The sequence below is a fragment of the Oncorhynchus gorbuscha genome, linkage group LG16 (genome assembly GCF_021184085.1).
Source record: "Oncorhynchus gorbuscha isolate QuinsamMale2020 ecotype Even-year linkage group LG16, OgorEven_v1.0, whole genome shotgun sequence".
NCBI lineage: Eukaryota > Metazoa > Chordata > Actinopteri > Salmoniformes > Salmonidae > Oncorhynchus > Oncorhynchus gorbuscha.
This window is the reverse complement of record NC_060188.1, coordinates 55069281-55086777: the sequence shown is the minus strand read 5'-3', so window position 1 is coordinate 55086777 and position 17497 is coordinate 55069281. Positions and strand designations below refer to the sequence as shown.

The 17497-nt window shown below is 43.2% G+C and overlaps 1 protein-coding gene across 3 annotated transcripts in view; it reads right to left on the bottom strand.

The window, feature by feature from the left end:
* Window positions 1-17497, bottom strand: part of igsf9bb (immunoglobulin superfamily, member 9Bb) — a 195939-nt gene that overhangs the window by 15940 nt on the left and 162502 nt on the right. For all 3 annotated transcript variants that reach the window (XM_046307239.1, XM_046307240.1, XM_046307241.1), the window contains exons 14-17: window positions 17032-17258; window positions 6721-6805; window positions 3192-3356; window positions 2992-3037 (exon numbers count right to left, since the gene is read on the bottom strand). In XM_046307239.1, the coding sequence (XP_046163195.1) occupies window positions 2992-3037; window positions 3192-3356; window positions 6721-6805; window positions 17032-17258 (523 nt within the window). The remainder of the gene's footprint in view (window positions 1-2991; window positions 3038-3191; window positions 3357-6720; window positions 6806-17031; window positions 17259-17497) is intronic.

The window sequence follows — 17497 nt, the reverse complement described above, 5'->3', positions numbered from 1 at the left end:
TGGAGGATAACGTTCAAGTGCATATCCATAGTCAGTCAATGCAAACTCCTTCACTTTCACTTTATTGACAAGTGGTTGGAAAGTATGCAATGGTGTTGATGATGAGTACTGCATGTTGCAAAACTAATAGGATCATCCAATACAAGAGAGTGCTGCTGCTTGACACGGTGTGTAAATCATCAAAAGCCATATCCAAAAGTCATCAAAGGTTGCAGTTATTAGAACTGGGAGAAGAAAACAGACAAAAAAGAGGGGTTATAATTAAATAATAATTCATTCAAGAACAAGAGATAAAAAAAAGAAGAAGAAATGAATTAGGCTCAGTCAGCAGTTTGGTCCGTTGTTCTTTTGAAGTGTGGGGAAAAGTTGAAAAATCTCCCCATGATAACATTGATAAGTAAACCGTTTTAGTGTACCATGGTAAACTGCTGAGCAGAGTAAAGTTAGTGCCTGCCACAGAAGCATGGGTAGTAAAAGCCAGGTGGAAAGAAGCATGAGGGAAGCCCCTGGGTCCAAATGAAAAATAGCCAGCTAGGAAACATCATTCACAGCATGCATGTTTCTTTTTACCATGGTAAACCTCAATTGGATTTGTTTTTCAGCTCAAGTTCCTGCTAGCGGCAAAAAAAAAGTATTCTCGACAAAGATCAAAGAACAACATCAGGGTAGAAAAGAGAAATAATGAAAAAAGTATCCTACGGATATTATTTTGTCTTCTGAGAAGACAAGTCAACACACGACAGGTCGAAATCATCCTTGCCGAAGTTGTGCCTTTAATACTGCATCATGGGAAAGGGGGAGAGGAGGAGGGGTTAGCTCCATGGGTAAATGTGCACCTGTACACATGATGCGGCGCGTTTTGCCACTGATGCCGCTCATCAGGCAAAAACATATCAAGACCCTCGACCCCGGGGGGCATATTGCCATAGAAACTCACATGTACCAGCCGTACTTTGCCAGTGAGCCACTTTTCAACCGCAGCCTTTCAGCCACAGCCTCCGCTAACCTATAGCCATCGACAAAGTGAGCATAGAGGAGATAGGGGACAGAACAGAACATAGTCCTGGCTGAATACTTACATTACGGTGTGGAGTTTCCTGTTGGTACAGATCTAGCATCAACTTCCCCTTCCCCAATCCTCATTTTAACCATTGGTGGGGTAAATGCTAAACTGACCCAAGATCAGTGTCTATGGGCAATTTCATCCTACACTAATTCTAACACAGAGAGAGAGAGAGCGAGAGAGTGATTTAACCCCTCTCAGTATCTGGAGCTGGTCTCTGATCATAGCTTTCACAGGAGGTCATATTTTATCCATGGACTTCAGATATGGATTTGCTATACCATGTTAGCTCTTGTGTCCTCCCTAGTGGTCTGATTTATCACTGCACATCATCTAGGGTGGATTATACAAAATAGCCTAAAACTGGTTTGGTGTTCCTAAAACGTTGGACTTGATTTGATACCCTATTGACCTTTTCACACGACTACTGAGCTGAGCCATGCCAACCCGAGCCATGACAACCCGAGCCATGTCAACCCGAGCCATGCTCTACTGGGCTTGCCTGGTTCCACATCCACCATAGTTGCTGAAACTGTGCTGGATGGGACAATGTGAAAGATAACATCCAAGCTAGGACAGTACCGTCCGGGTTGTCACTTTAGTGAGAAAGGGGTCAAAAGGAGCCCCTAGACGAGGGCTAAAGACAGACAACCGAATCAGGTGGAAGCTTTTGGAAAAATAACAGGCGACAAAATCGGATACCTACCTTTGTTTATGTTTTTACCTCTCAAATGACACTCAAAACAACATAACTTTACAGGCAAAAAATATTATCTTCCCCTAAAATGTGGTTGTCCATCGTGTTGCAATGTTTGTACCGGGTAGATCAACAAAACATGCTCTGTAAAAACAGCAAAGCAGATATAGATTGGAGCAAAACAGATTGGAATGGAGCTCTATGGTGTATTCTTGTTCAGTCCTCAAAGCCCAGAGAAGGAATGAGTGTAAGAAAGAGAATCTATGCAATTAAGATGCTATTTTAATGAGGCCACATGAGCCAAATAAGACCCTGAGAGAACTGAGCAAGAAACATTTCTCCAATCCAATATTCTGTCAGATATCTGAAGCGCCACCCTCAAATAATGATCAAATGTTCTGCATTTCATGGGAGGGATTTTTTTTATTGATGTCTCCATGTCGGGTTGTTTTGTTTTGCTACTAAAAAACTTGGCCTATGTCTCAAATGGCATCACATTCCCTTTATAGTGCACTACTTTTGACCAGAGCCCCCATATGACACTGGTTAAAAGTAATGCACTATATCGGGAATAGGGTGTCATTTCGGTCGCACACAAAGACTTGGTAGTTAATGTTTGTGAACACGGTCGTGACAACCTTTCTGTGACCCTGGAGTATTGATCTTTCAATCCAACTGTAGTTAGGGAAACAACTGTAATTAGGAAAACAAGGTCAATAACGATGGATTTAAGTTTCTGGGCCGTGACATACGCACGCATGTGTACAAGCTCAGCTCTACTAGTTACTAGTCTATTAAAATTACATTATAGAAAACAGATAGACAAATATATGTTTTCTCCAGGGTCTGCCACATTTATTTTTAATTTGGTCAATTTTGTTAGAATATCAGTTTTCATTTTTCAATATATAGATATTGTACCGTACACGATATCTATTTCAGATTAGAATTGAGAATGTGTTGGTTCAAAATTGGACCGCTAAAGACCAAGTATTGGTTTTGCTGAGAGGAACTTTGGGTAATAGCTAGTTAAACAGTGACAGCCCCCTGTCCATCAATATCTGGCCAATCGTTGGTCAGTAATTAGTGGTCCTTCCAATAGGCTTTCTCTATTTGATGGGTGTGTGTAAGAAGCCTTACATTGTGATGCAGTGCACCCTAGCCTTGATTTGCATCATTTGCAGCGAAGGAGGGGGAAAAAATTAAAGCATTGTTGGCTTTGGTTACTTACGGAGTTTCCATGCTTTTTCTGCAGTGTGTTATCGAGAGAGGGGGGTCTGAAAAAGAGGTGGGGGACACAGAATAAGACATCATTAATGTATCAATGCCATCAATGTCAGTTCAATGAGATGTCGATATAGAGCTATCAAATCATGTCTATGTGTGTCGGTCTGTGAATCCTTGTGTGTGTCTATACTGCATGTGTCTCACCTCTCCTCCTCTTGAGCTTGCGTCGGCGCTGTTTGTTGACGAAGCAGGCTGCCAGTGTGCTGAAGAGAACGGCGGCCGCCAGAAAACAGACAGTAGCCACGATGCCAGCCACCACCGGCCGTGTCAGTCCCCCCTCATCTACCATCTCCGGGGGCGGGAAGAAGTCTGAGGCAGAGGAGGGGGGCATGAAATTACTTGTCTGCCAGTAGACTGTAGCCTTGGACAGAGGTGTTTGACTCAAAACAATACTGTGACTGACATCAACACACAATAATAGGTATATAGGTATATTGAAAACAAATACTTCCAGGCTAGCCTTTAAACCTGCATTTATTGTGAGCAGAAAACATTACATTATGTGTAAATTACTCAAGTAACTCTACATAGCCTTTGAACTAGGCTTGTAGCTGATTACAAAAGGGAGGGCCTGACATCTACAGGGCAGGTCGAATCTGGCAGGCTACTGCCAGTCATCACACTAACTGTGTGTGTTTTGTGTTTGCGTATGTGTGTGTCCCTGGCAGGCCCCTGCCAATCACCACAGCAACTGGCTGTCCAATTAACCTGATTCGGCAACTCATCATTTATGGCCTTATAGCGATCGATACACCCAAACACACTTAATGGAAATGGATTTGGAAACTCTGCTGGATTGATGAAGCTCCCCATAGGACCTGACTGAGTCAAAGGAATGCATTCCAAAACTCATGAGTCAATTCCTTTCCTCATCTCCTTTCCTTATCTACTTTCCTTTCGTGAACACAGACTCGAGAGGACTCGATAGAGGATATGTTTCCACCCTCCTCATTTTATCATGGGGAGTATTGTAGTTATTTTACTATATCACTGTATTTGAAATAACATCCTTCAGCATGACTAGGAACCAATATACACAGGCAGTTAGGAAAGCAAAGGCTAGCTTTTTCAAACAGAAATTTGCAACCTGTAACTCCAAAAAGTTCTGGGACACTAAAGTCCATGGAGAATAAGAGCACCTCCCCCCAGCTGCCCACTGCACTGAGGCTAGGAAACACTGTCACCACCGATAAATCCGTGATAATTGAGAATTGAGCATTTTTCTACGGCTGGCCATGCTTTCCACCTGGTTATCCCTACCCCGGTCAACAGCCCTGCACCCCCCACAGCAATTTGCCCAAGTCCCCCCCGCTTCTCCTTCACCTAAATCCAGATAGCTGATGTTCTGAAAGAGCTACAAAATCTGGACCCCTACAAATCAGCCAGGCTAGACAATCTGGACCCTCTCTTTCTAAATGTATCCGCCAAAATTGTTGCAACCCCTATTACTAGCCTGTTCAACCTCTCTTTCGTATCGTCTGAGATCTCCAAAGATTGGAAAGCTGACGCGGTCATCCCCCTCTTCAAAGGGGGAGACACTCTTGACCCAACTGCAACAGACCTATATCTATCCTACCCTGCCTTTCTAAGGTGTTTGAAAGCCAAGTTAGCAAACAGATCACCGACCATTTCGAATAACACCGTACCTTCTCCGCTATGCAATCCGGTTTCCGAGCTGGTCATGGGTGCACCTCAGCCACACAAGGTCCTAAACGATATCATAACTGCCATCGATAAGAGACAGTACTGTGCAGCTGTATTCATCGACCTGGACAAGGCTTTAGACTCTGTCAATCACCACATTCTTATCGACAGACTCAACAGCCTTGATTTCTCAAATGACTGCCTCGCCTGTTTCACCAACTACTTCTCAGACAGAGTTCAGTGTGTCAAATCGGAGGGCCTGTTGTCCGGACCTCTGGCAGTCTCTATGGGGGTGCCACAGGGTTCAATCCTCGGGCCGACTCTTTTCTATGTGTATATCAATGATGTCGCTCTTGCTGCTGGTGATTCTCCTGATCCACCTCTATGCAGACTACACCATTCTGTATACTTCTGGCCCTTCTTTGGACACGGTCTTAACTAACCTCCAGACGAGTTTCAATGCCACACAACAACCTTCCGTGGCCTCCAACTGCTCTTAAATGCAAGTAAAACTAAATGCATGTTCTTTAACCGATTGCTGCCCGCACCTGCCCACCCGTCCATTATCACTACTCTGGACGGTTCTGACTTAGAATGTGTGGACAACTACAAATACCTAGGTGTCTGGTTAGACTGTAAACTCTCCTTCCAGACTCACATTAAGCATCTCCAATCCAAAATTCAATCTAGAATCGGGCTTCCTATTTCGCAACAAAGCATCCTTCACTCATGCTGCCAAACATACCTTTGTAAAACTTTCTATCTTACCGATCCTTGACTTCGGCGATGTAATTTACAAAATAGCCTCCAACACTCTACTTGGCAAATTGGATGCAGTCTATCACAGTGCCATCCGTTTTGTCAGCACTGCGACCTGTATGTTCTCGTTGGCTGGCCCTCGCTTCATATTCGTTGCCAAACCCACTGGCACCAGGTCATCTATAAGTCTCTGCTAGGTAAAGCCTGGCCTCAGCTCACTTTTCACCATAGCAGCACCCACCTGTAGCACGCTGCTGTAGGTATATTTCACTGGTCACCCCCAAAGCAAATTCCTCTTGCCTTTCCTTCCAGTTCTCTGCTGCCAATTACTGGAATGAACTGCAAAAATCACTGAAGCTGGAGACTCATATCTCCCCCTCTAACTTTAAGCACCAGCTGTCAGAGCAGCTCACAGATCGCTGCACCTGTACATAGCCCATCTGTAAAGAGGCCATCCAACTTCCTCATCACCATCTCTACTTACACACTCATCTTCTGCACTTCTATCACTTCAGTGTTTAATTGCTATATTGTAATTATTTCGCCACTATGGCCAATTTATTGCCTTACCTCCCTTATCCTACCTCATTTGCACACACGGTATATAGACTTTTTCTATTGTATTATTGACTGTATGTTTGTTAATTCCATGTGTGACTCTGTGTTGTTTGTGTCACATTGCTTTGCTTTATCTTGGCCAGGTCGCAGTTGTAAATGAGAACTTGTTCTCAACCAGCCTACCTGGTTAAATAAAGATGATTTTAAAATATTTTTTAAATGACTTTCCAAATATTGTTTAAATCAATCTGATGCTGTAGTGCAACTACTTCATCAGGAGGGGGCGGTAAAGTACTTCCAATATTAGCTCTCGTGAATCTTTCGCTGCTCTTGTGATTATTTTGTTGCTCTGGTGATGCCTTCACAGTTGCTCACAGTCCCAATCTCTGGTCCCAGATGTGTTTGTGCTGTGTTGACACATAAGGGTTGGCAAGACAGTATAAACAGTTCTGGGACCAGACTAGAAGTATGCCTGCATTTGGCAATACTCTTTTATATTTAAGTATTTACTTATTTTTTAAACATGGACCCTTAAAATTATTTCCGATTTGCTTTGTTTTGTTTTAAAGCTTTACAAGTCTGCCATATCAACATTTTAGTCTGCAACTTGCCCCATCCCCTGCCTGTGTCTCTCTCATTTTAGACATGTGCTGTGTGATAAAGGCGTGTCCATAGACTTGTATGTGTATGCAGAGGTGTGTTGTTCACTCACCTGTACTGGATACTCCAACTGTGTTACTGGGCTCGCTGACCAGCTCCTCCATGACCGCCATGACCCGGAACTCATACCATGCCTCCTAAGACAGAGAGTCACACACACGCATCAGCGGTCATGGGCAGCATTGCTGTGTGGAAACGAAGGTGCTATCTGTATCCATACGTGTCACCTGTCATTAACACCTGTCATTATGGGGTATTGTGTGTAGATTGAATACATTTTAGAATAAGGCTGTAACCCAACAAAAGTGGAGGCTTCTGGATACTTTCCAAAAGCACTAAATTACAGAGTAAAAAGGAAGCATGTACAGAATAAAAAATATTCCAAAACTTGCATCCTGTTTGCAATAAGGTACTAAAGTAATACTGCAAAAAAAATGTGGCAAAGAAATTCCATTTTTGTCCTGAATTCAAAGTGTTAAGTTCTGGGAAGTTTCAACATTAGACGTCACTGAGTACCACTTCATATTTTCAAGCATGGTCGTGGCTGCATCATGTTATGAGTACGCTTGACATCGGCAAGAACTAAGGAGTTTTTTTTTTAAATGAAAGAAACAGAACAGAGATTAGCACAATATCCTTCAGTCTGCTTTCCACCAGACACTGGAAGATAAATTCACCTTTCAGCAGGACAATTACCTAAAACGCAAGGCCAAATATACACAGTTATTACCAAAAGGACATTGAATGTTCCAGAGTGGCCTAGTCACACTTTTGATTTAAAATTGGCTTGAAAATCTATGGCAAGACTTGAAAATGACTGTCTAGCAAAGATCAACAAACAACTTGACAGAGCTTGAAGAATTATTTAAAGAATAATGGGCAAATATTGTACAATCCAGGTGTGCAAAGTACTTAGAGACTTACCAAGAAAGACTCACAGCTGTAATCACTGCCAAATATTATTCTAACATTCAAACTCAGGGGTTTTTAAAACTTATCTAATCAAGATATGTGTTTTATTTTCCATAAAAAAATTCAACTCGTTTGATTTCTTATTCCACTTTGACAATCAAGTATTTGGTGTAGATCGTTGACAAAAAAATGGTTTGGCAAGGCGAACAGAACGAGTGTACTTGCATACTCCCTTGAAAGACCTATGCTTGAAAATTTTGAAAAAGCATCAATAGTACTGTTTGTCCATCTTGAGACGCTGTAGCCAGTATACACTTCCTCAAAATAGTCAGAATGAATCTAAGCTAACTCAAGAAGTATGTCATTAATTTAGGATTTTGAAGAGGAGATTTAAGTCACACAATTCTATATCTAACAAAGATGTTTGGTGCAGAATTTCTCAAATATTTTATTTACATGAAAACAAGTTGTCTATCGTTGAATGACAACAAACACTTAATTGAAAAATCTCTACGGCGAAGGGGCGTAGACTTCGGTTCCGAACTTCGGGTTGCCTCGAGAAAAAAATATTTTGTACACGAACAGCCGAAAACTCTTGCCGAAGACCAAAACGAACAAAAACATCACAACATTTTGTCATAATATACAGTACCAGTCTACTCTACTCATTCTAGGGTTTTTCATTATTTGTACAATTTTCTACATTGAACATAGAACATAGAACAACATAGAACAACAGTGAGGACATCAAATCTATTAAACAACACATATGGAATCATGAAAAAAGTGTTAAACAAATCAAAATACATTTTATATTGTATATTCTTCAAAGTAGCCCCCTTGATGACAGCTTTGCACACTCTTGGCATTCTCTCAACCAGCTTTACCCGGAAGGCTTTTCCAACCATCTTGAAGGAGGTCCCACATATGCGGAGCACTTGTTGGCTGCTTTTCCTTCACTCTGCGGTCCAACTCATCCCAAACCATCTCAATTGGGTTGAGGTTGGGTGATTGTGGAGGCCAGGTCATCTGATGCAGCACTCCATCACCCTTACACAGCCTGGAGGTGTGTTGGGTCATTGTCCTGTTGAAAAACAAATGATAATCACACTAAGCGCAAACCAGATGCGATGGCGTAGTGCTGTAGAATGCTGTGGTAGCCATGCTGGTTAAGTGTGCCTTGAATTCTAAATAAATCACTGACAGTGTAACCAGTAAAGCACCCCCACACCATCACACCTCCTCCTCCATGCTTCACGGTGGAAAGCACACATGCGGGGATCATTCCTTCACCTACTCTGCGTCTCACATAGACATGGCGGTTTGAACCAACTTTCAAGTTTGGACTCATCAGACCAAATAGACCAGTGGAATTCTGTCAATGTCCATTGCTCGTGTTTCTTGGCCCAAGCAAGTCTCTTCTTCTTATTGGTGTCCTTTCAAAGTGGTTTCTTTGCAGCAATTCGACCATGAAGACTTGATTCCCGCAGTCTCCTCTGAACATTTGATGTTGAGATGTGTCTGTTACTTGAGCTCTGTGAAGCATTTATTTTGGCTGCAATCTGAGGATGGTAACTCTAATGAACATATCCTCTGCAGCAGAGGTAACTCTGGGTCTTCCTTTCCTGTGGCGGTCCTCATGAGAGCCAGTTTCATCATAGCGCTTGATGGTTTTTGCGACTGTGCTTGAAGAAACTTTCAAAGTTCTTGAAATTTTCCAAATTGACTGACCTTCATGTAATGATGGACTGTTGTTTCTCTTTGCTTATTTGAGATTTTCTTGCCATAACATGAACTTGGTATTTTACCAAATAGGACTATCTTCTGTATACCACCCCTATCTTGTCACAACACAACTGATTGGCTCAAACGCATTTAAGGAAAGAAATTCCACAAATTAACACCTGTTAATTTAAATGCATTCCAGGTAACTACCTCATTGAGGCTGGTTGAGATAATGCCAAGAGTGTGCAACGCTGTCATATATAGCTGGCTATTTGAAGATTCTCAAATATAAAATATATTTTGATGTAACACTTTTGTGTACTCTACATGATTCCATATATGTTATTTCATAGTTATGATGTCTTTACTATTATTCTACAATGTAGAAAATAGTAAAAATAAAGAAAAACCCTGGAATGAGTAGGTGTGTCCAAACTTTTGACTGGTACTGTATGCACAAACAGTTCCGGAGGGGAAGTATGCAGACTCCTCAACACAACAAAATGTGGGAAAAGTCAAGGGGTGTGAGTGGGGCTGAAGAGTGACTGGTAGCGGTGATATATAAATGCTTATGGTAATATACAATTTTTAAAAATTTTATATCACCTTTATTTAACCAGGTAGGCTAGTTGAGAACAAGTTCTCATTTGCGACTGCGACCTGGCCAAGATAAAGCATAGCAGTGTGAGCAGACAACACGGAGTTACACATGGAGTAAACAATTAACAAGTCAATAACACAATAGGAAGAAAAAAAGGGGAGTCTATATACATAATGTGCAAAAGGCATGAGGTAGGCGAATAATTACAATTTTGCAGATTAACACTGGAGTGATAAATGATCAGATGGTCATGTACAGGTAGAGATATTGGTGTGCAAAAGAGCAGAAAAGTAAATAAATAAAAACAGTATGGGGATAAGGTAGGTAAAAATGGGTGGGCTATTTGCCGATAGACTATGTACAGCTGCAGCGATCGGTTTGCTGCTCAGATAGCAGATGTTTGAAGTTTGCAATTCGTTCCAGTCACAGGCAGCAGAGAACTGGAACGAAAGGCGGCCAAATGAGGTGTTGGCTTTATGGAGCGCATGCTACGGATGGGTGTTGCCATCGTGACCAGTGAACTGAGATAAGGCGGAGCTTTACCTAGCATGGACTTGTAGATGACCTGGAGCCAGTGGGTCTGGCGACGAATATGTAGCGAGGGCCAGCCGACTAGAGCGTACAAGTCGCAGTGGTGGGTGGTATAAGGTGCTTTAGTGACAAAACGGATGGCACTACGATAAACTGCATCCAGTTTGCTGAGTAGAGTGTTGGAAGCAATTTTGTAGATGACATCGCCGAAGTCGAGGATCGGTAGGATAGTCAGTTTTACTAGGGTAAGTTTGGCGGCGTGAGTGAAGGAGGCTTTGTTGCGGAATAGAAAGCAGACTCTTGATTTGATTTTCGATTGGAGATGTTTGATATGAGTCTGGAAGGAGAGTTTACAGTCTAGCCAGACATCTAGGTACTTATAGATGTCCACATATTCAAGGTTGGAGCCATCCAGGGTGGTGATGCTGGTCAGGCGTGTGGGTGCAGGCAGCGAACGGTTTAAAAGCATGCATTTGGTTTTACTAGCGTTTAAGCGCAGTTGGAGGCCACAGAAGGAGTGTTGTATGGCATTGAAGCTTGTTTTTAGGTTAGATAGCACAGTGTCCAAGGACGGGCCGGAAGTATATAGAATGGTGTCGTCGGCGTAGAGGTGGATCAGGGAATCGCCCGCAGCAAGAGCAACATCATTGATATATACAGAAAAAAAAGAGTCGGCCCGAGGATTGAACCCTGTGGCACCCCCATAGAGACTTCCAGAGGACCGGACAGCATGCCCTCCGATTTGACACACTGAACTCTGTCTGCAAAGTAATTGGTGAACCAGGCAAGGCAGTCATCCGAAAAACAGAGGCTACTGAGTCTGCCGATAAGAATATGGTGATTGACCGAGTCGAAAGCCTTGGCAAGATCGATGAAGACGGCTGCACAGTACTGTCTTTTATCGATGGCGGTTATGATATCGTTTAGTACCTTGAGCGTGGCTGAGGTGCACCCGTGACCGGCTCGGAAACCAGATTGCACAGCGGAGAAGGTACAGTAGGATTCGAGATGGTCAGTGACCTGTTAATTGACTTGGCTTTCGAAGACCTTAGATAGGCAGGGCAGGATGGATATAGGTCTGTAACAGTTTGGGTCCAGGGTGTCTCCCCCTTTGAAGAGGGGGATGACTGTGGCAGCTTTCCAGTCCTTGGGGATCTCAGTCGATATGAAAGAGAGGTTGAACAGGCTGGTAATAGGGGTTGCGACAATGGCGGCGGATAGTTTCAGAAATAGAGGGTCCAGATTGTCAAGCCCAGCTGAGTTGTTCGTGTCCAGGTTTTGCAGCTCTTTCAGAACATCTGCTATCTGGATTTGGGTAAAGGAGAACCTGGAGAGGCTTGGGCGAGTAGCTGCGGGGGGGTGGAGCTGTTGGCCGAGGTTGGAGTTGCCAGGCGGAAGGCATGGCCAGCCGTTGAGAAATGCTTATTGAAGTTTTCGATAATCATGGATTTATCGGTGGAGACCGTGTTTCCTAGCCTCAGTGCAGTGGGCAGCTGGGAGGAGGTGCTCTTGTTCTCCATGGACTTCACAGTGTCCCAGAGCTTTTTGGAGTTGGAGCTACAGGATGCAAACTTCTGCCTGGAGAAGCTGGCCTTAGCTTTCCTGATTGACTGCGTGTATTGGTTCCTGACTTCCCTGAACAGTTGCATATCGCGGGGACTGTTCGATGCTATTGTAGTCCGCCATAGGATGTTTTTGTGCTGGTCCAGGGCAGTCAGGTCTGGAGTGAACCAAGGGCTATATCTGTTCTTAGTTCTGCATTTTTTGAACGGAGCATGCTTATCTAAAATGGTGAGGAAGTTACTTTTAAAGAATGACCAGGCATCCTCAACTGAAGGGATGAGGTCAAGGTCCTTCCAGGATACCCAGGCCAGGTCGATTAGAAAGGCCTGCTCACAGAAGTCTTTTAGGGAGTGTTTTAGGGAGCCTAATGTTAATATATGCATGTAAACAGGAGTTTTTGTGACCAGTATCTGAAAAATAGATAGATACTAATGTATAATAACAATAATCAATTAACAGCAGCATGGTGGTAGAAATAAATATAATCAATAATCAGGAAAACCACTGTCGTGTCATCAGCAAACTTGATGATGGATTTGGAGTCGTGCTCGGCCTTACAGAGAGTAAAGGTGGGGGCTAAGCACACACCCCTGGGAGCTCCCTAGTTGAGGGTTAGCATGGTGTGCAGGTGTTGTTGACCACTCTTACCACCTGGGGTTGGCCTATCAGGAAGTCCAGGATCCAGTTGCAGAGCGGGGTGTTCAGTCCAATGGTCCTGAGATTGGTGACGAGCTTGAAGGACACTACGGTGTTGAACGTTGAGCTGTAGTCAATAAACAGCATCCTCACATATATATGACTCTTTTCTCGGTGGGAGAGGGCAGTATTGAGTGCATCATCTGTGGATCAAATTGGAGTGGGTTGTCTGGGAGGATGGAGTTGATGTGTGCCATGACTAGGGTTGCAAAATCAGGGAACTTTTTTTTTTTAAATCTCTGGTTTTCCCTAAATCCCAGTTGGAAGATTCCCGGAATCAGTACGGAATAAGCAGGAAATACAGAATCCTCCAAACAGGATTTCAGGAAAACCAGGGAATTTATTGAAAGTTCACATAATTCTGCAAACCTAGCCATGACCAGCCTTTCAAAGCACTTCATTATTACAGATGCAAGTGCTAGGATGGCAGAATGCCTTAGAGTTTTTGGGAATAGGAATGATGGTAGTAACTTTGAAATGTGGGGATTGAGACAAGGAGAGGCTCAAAATATCTGTGAAGACCCCTGCCAGCTGGTCTGCACAAGCCCTGAGGACACGCCCCAGAATAATGTCTGGCCCTGCGGCCTTACAAGTATTTACCCTTACTCACATCAGCCTCGGAAAAAGAGATCACCCAGAGAGATCATCCGAATCAGCGGGGGCCCTCAAGCAGGGCTCTGTGTTGTTTTTGTCAAAGTGTGCATAAAAACAAATGTGCATGGAGTTCGACTGGTAGAGAGGTATCATTGGGCAGATCATGGCTAGGGACTCCTTGTAGTCCTTATTGTACTTGTAGTCCTTATAGTACTTATTGTACTGTAGCCTCTGCTACAGTACCGGCTCTGAGTTGGGTGTCAGAGCCGGTGTAATAGGTAGGATTCCACCTTGTTTCCGATATTGTCCTTTTACCTGTTTGATGGCTCTACAGTGGTCATAGCGGGACTTATTTTACGCGTTCGTGTCCTCAGCCGTAGCCTCTTGGTTGGCTGTGATAGCCATGTGAGCAGTCGCTCTGTCCTTCTTAAGCTTAGTGTACACGTCATGTTAATCCGGGTAATTTGATTGGGGAAGCAGAAAACCTTCATTGTGGGGACAATGTCAGTGATGCATCTAAATATATTCTGAATTCTAAATACCTACTTTTTAATTACGAAAAAAAATTCATGAAAACGATAGAATGACAAACTAAATAAACATGTACGCTATAGCAGCCTATAGGTAGATAAAAGGTGGTTTCCTCCCTGTCTTCGCGTTAGTAAACTCGCTTCAATCATGCAGTAATGTTACAGTGTACAGTCAGTAAGCAGTTTAGCACTTACACAGGCAGGGCTCGGTGGCAATAAATGAGTAAAACCAGAAGCATTCCTTGTATTGGAAGAGTTCCAGTGTTGTGTTGGATAGTCAAAGCCTAGCAGGGTGTTTTGAGTTGGCTAAACTTGCGGCATTTTCTAGCTAAGTCAGTGAAACTGAAAAAAATGACAACCTTTGTTTCTCTCTCCCTCTCACTTGCTTTTCCTTCATTTCGGAAGAAATGTATTTGTTCAAAACTGTTCAACTATTGTATTATTACTACAAATAGAAGATGATCACTTCTTACAATTGTGCATGTTTAGTAAAGTTAGATCAGAGCGGAATCAAAGTCTGTCTTGCAAGATCACATAATGATTAGTTAGTATTTTACATAACGGAACTGAAAAGAATAGCATATACTAGTAGGACAATAAATACACCTCAGTCATTTCTTATCTGAAGCTGAATAGTAAAAAACCTCATGTGGCTAAAACTCAGGCAGGAGGCAGCCACCGGGCAGGAGGCAGCCACCGGGCAGGAGGCAGCCACCGGGCAGGAGGCAGCCACCGGGCAGGAGGCAGCCACCGGGCAGGAGGCAGCCACCGGGCAGGAGGCAGCCACCGGGCAGGAGGCAGCCACCGGGCAGGAGGCAGCCACCGGGCAGGAGGCAGCCACCGGGCAGGAGGCAGCCACCGGGCAGGAGACAGCCACCGGGCAGGAGACAGCCACCGGGCAGGAGACAGCCACCATGCAGGATACATGTTTTGATTGAAACAGAATAAGCCTACAAGGCTATTCTTTATTTTTTAACAACATCTGCTTTAATTCTCATTCAAGAAGATCTAAATGCATATCCTCATGAAACTGATTGAGATCAAATGATTGGCTTGCAAATACAGTTTGACCTTTCACAGGTAAAACGTAAAGAATTATCATTCACGGTTGACAGTGATGACGGCCTATTTAAGAGATTTGTATGCCTAACTTGGTGTTTGAGGATATTCAAAAAATATAGCATTTTCTTGAGACAATTTGTGTGGGCATTAGGCAGATGATGTATGTCATGCAAAGGCCTATTGTACAATGATATTCAATACGCTAGATCTGTCAGTAGGCTACAAACTTTGAGAAATGATGGTGCTCCATTACATAAAAAAAAACTGCACTACACCACTGTGTGTCTTGGTGATGCAGAAATTAAAACCACTGGCAACAAGAAAAGCAGCCTCCTGCTGCATGGTTTCCTGCTTATTTATAGCCTCGTACAGTTTGTCAAGTGCCAGCTTGTTGTTGTCCTGAGGTGGAATATATACAGCACTCACAATAACAGCTGAAAACTTTCTCTGGCAGTAGAAGGGTCTGCATTTGACCATCAGGTAATCCAAGATGGGTAAACAATTAGGTAGAGACTTCCGAGTCTGCACACCGTTTGCTGTTGATGAAGAGACAAACTCCTCCCCCCTCTGGAGTTCCCTGAATCCGATGTCCTGTCCGCTCAGTAAATAGAGAATCTGTTGAGTTGAATAGCCATGAGGGTATCTTGTCCGAAGGGCAAAATTTCAGAAAACAGAGAATATTGCAGTAATGATAGTCCCGTTGATAGTTAGTAACTGACGATCTGATCTTCAAATGGTATTGTTGATCATAGGAAATGATAACGGATACATTTCATGCAATAAAATATAGATACATGCTTTTGTGTGTGTGTGTGTGTGTGTGTGTGTGTGTGTGTGTGTGTGTGTGTGTGTGTGTGTGTGTGTGTGTGTGTGTGTGTGTGTGTGTGTGTGTGTGTGTGTGTGTGTGTGTGTGTGTGTGTGTGTGTGTGTGTGTGTGTGTGTGTGTGTGTGTGTGTGTGTGTGTGTACAACATCTGTTTAAAGTTGTATACTGTCATTCATGTAAGACTTCTTACAGTCAATAAAAACTATTGTTCACAAAAAAGAAACCAAAGTTTGTTTGTTTTAGGAGGATAACCACAAGGAAATGGACCTGTCAAAGTGGACATGAAAACGTGTCACATCTAACAGTATGTTACTGAAGAAGAGGGATACAGAGCCCCAAATACACGGTCCCTTGTGGTCCAATTACCTCAATAGCTGGAGTAAAAAGCCAGCTTCAGAATTGTGCTACATTGTGCTGCTAAATGTGAATTGTACTGCTAAATGTGAAACATGATAGAGAAGTGTGAGTGGGTGTTGGGAGTCAAGCTAGAATAATGTACCTGCATATAAATGGTCTACATCCCAAATGGCACCCTATTATATTTATAGTGCTGATATGGTATAAAGTATACTACTTTGGACCTGGACAAAAGTAGTGCACTATAAAGAAAATAGGGTGCAATTTGGGATGCATCCTGTTACTGATGGTTAGAATGAGAGTAAACACTTCACGCCAGGAGCGCAATCTGACATACAACAAAAGAATATGGATTTTTTTCAATGTTGGGAAAATAAATGTCTATACTTTAACATATAACTCTCCCCAGATGGTGTGCTTACATAAGACTCAGGATATGTCCCAAATGGTACCCTATTCCCTATATATTGCATAACCTTTGATCAGTGCCTTATGGGCCACTGGTCAAAAGTAGTGGACCACAAATAGGAAATTGGATACCATTGGAGATGCATCCTAAAACTTTTTATGACTTCATTGAGATATCAGACAGACTCGGGTCTGACAAGGAAGATACAATTATTGTTGTAATATAATGTTAAATAGTGGTTTTCTTTGAAGAACATACTTCTTTCTACAACTGACTCCCATCCCCAATCATCATAGTCATAACCATAGTCTTGGATCAAGGTGTGTTAATGAGCTTGGCTGGAACCAAAGCGTGCACCCACACCAGCCCTGCGGATAACTGGCCATCTGCCATTCTGCATAAAACAGTGTATATACAGTAAGCTAGATGAATGAGGTCTCTGGCTAGTAGCTCGGTCTCCGTATGAAGCAGTGTATATACAGTAAGCTAGATGAATGAGGTCTCTGGCTAGTAGCTCGGTCTCCGTATGAAGCAGTGTATATACAGTATGCTAGTTACCTGAATGAGGTCTCTGGCTAACAGCTCGGTCTCTCCGGCGGTGATGGCGTCATCAAGGATGTCCCACCTCTCTCCCAGGCGGAACTCCATGACGTAGCGCTCGATCGGAGCAGTGTGGTTGGCCGGCGGAATCCACATGAGCAGGACACCCTGCTGCGTGCGATTAGCTGTGAGGCACCGCGGTGGGGTAAGCAGCACCAATGGTTCAGGGGTACTTATAGGAAATACTGGACAGAGAGAGAGAAAAATGGCAAGAGAGAGAGAGAGAGAGAGAGAGAGAGAGAGAGAGAGAGAGAGAGAGAGAGAGAGGGGGGGGGGGAGCGATGGAAAGAGATGAGGGGTTAGAGAGCTGTATTTAAATGCAATAGTAGTGGCCCACAACTGCAATTGTTGGTATTAGTTATTTCGAAAGTCTAGTCAACTTTTAAAACCACAAAACATTACTACTACATCTGCTGCAACCAAC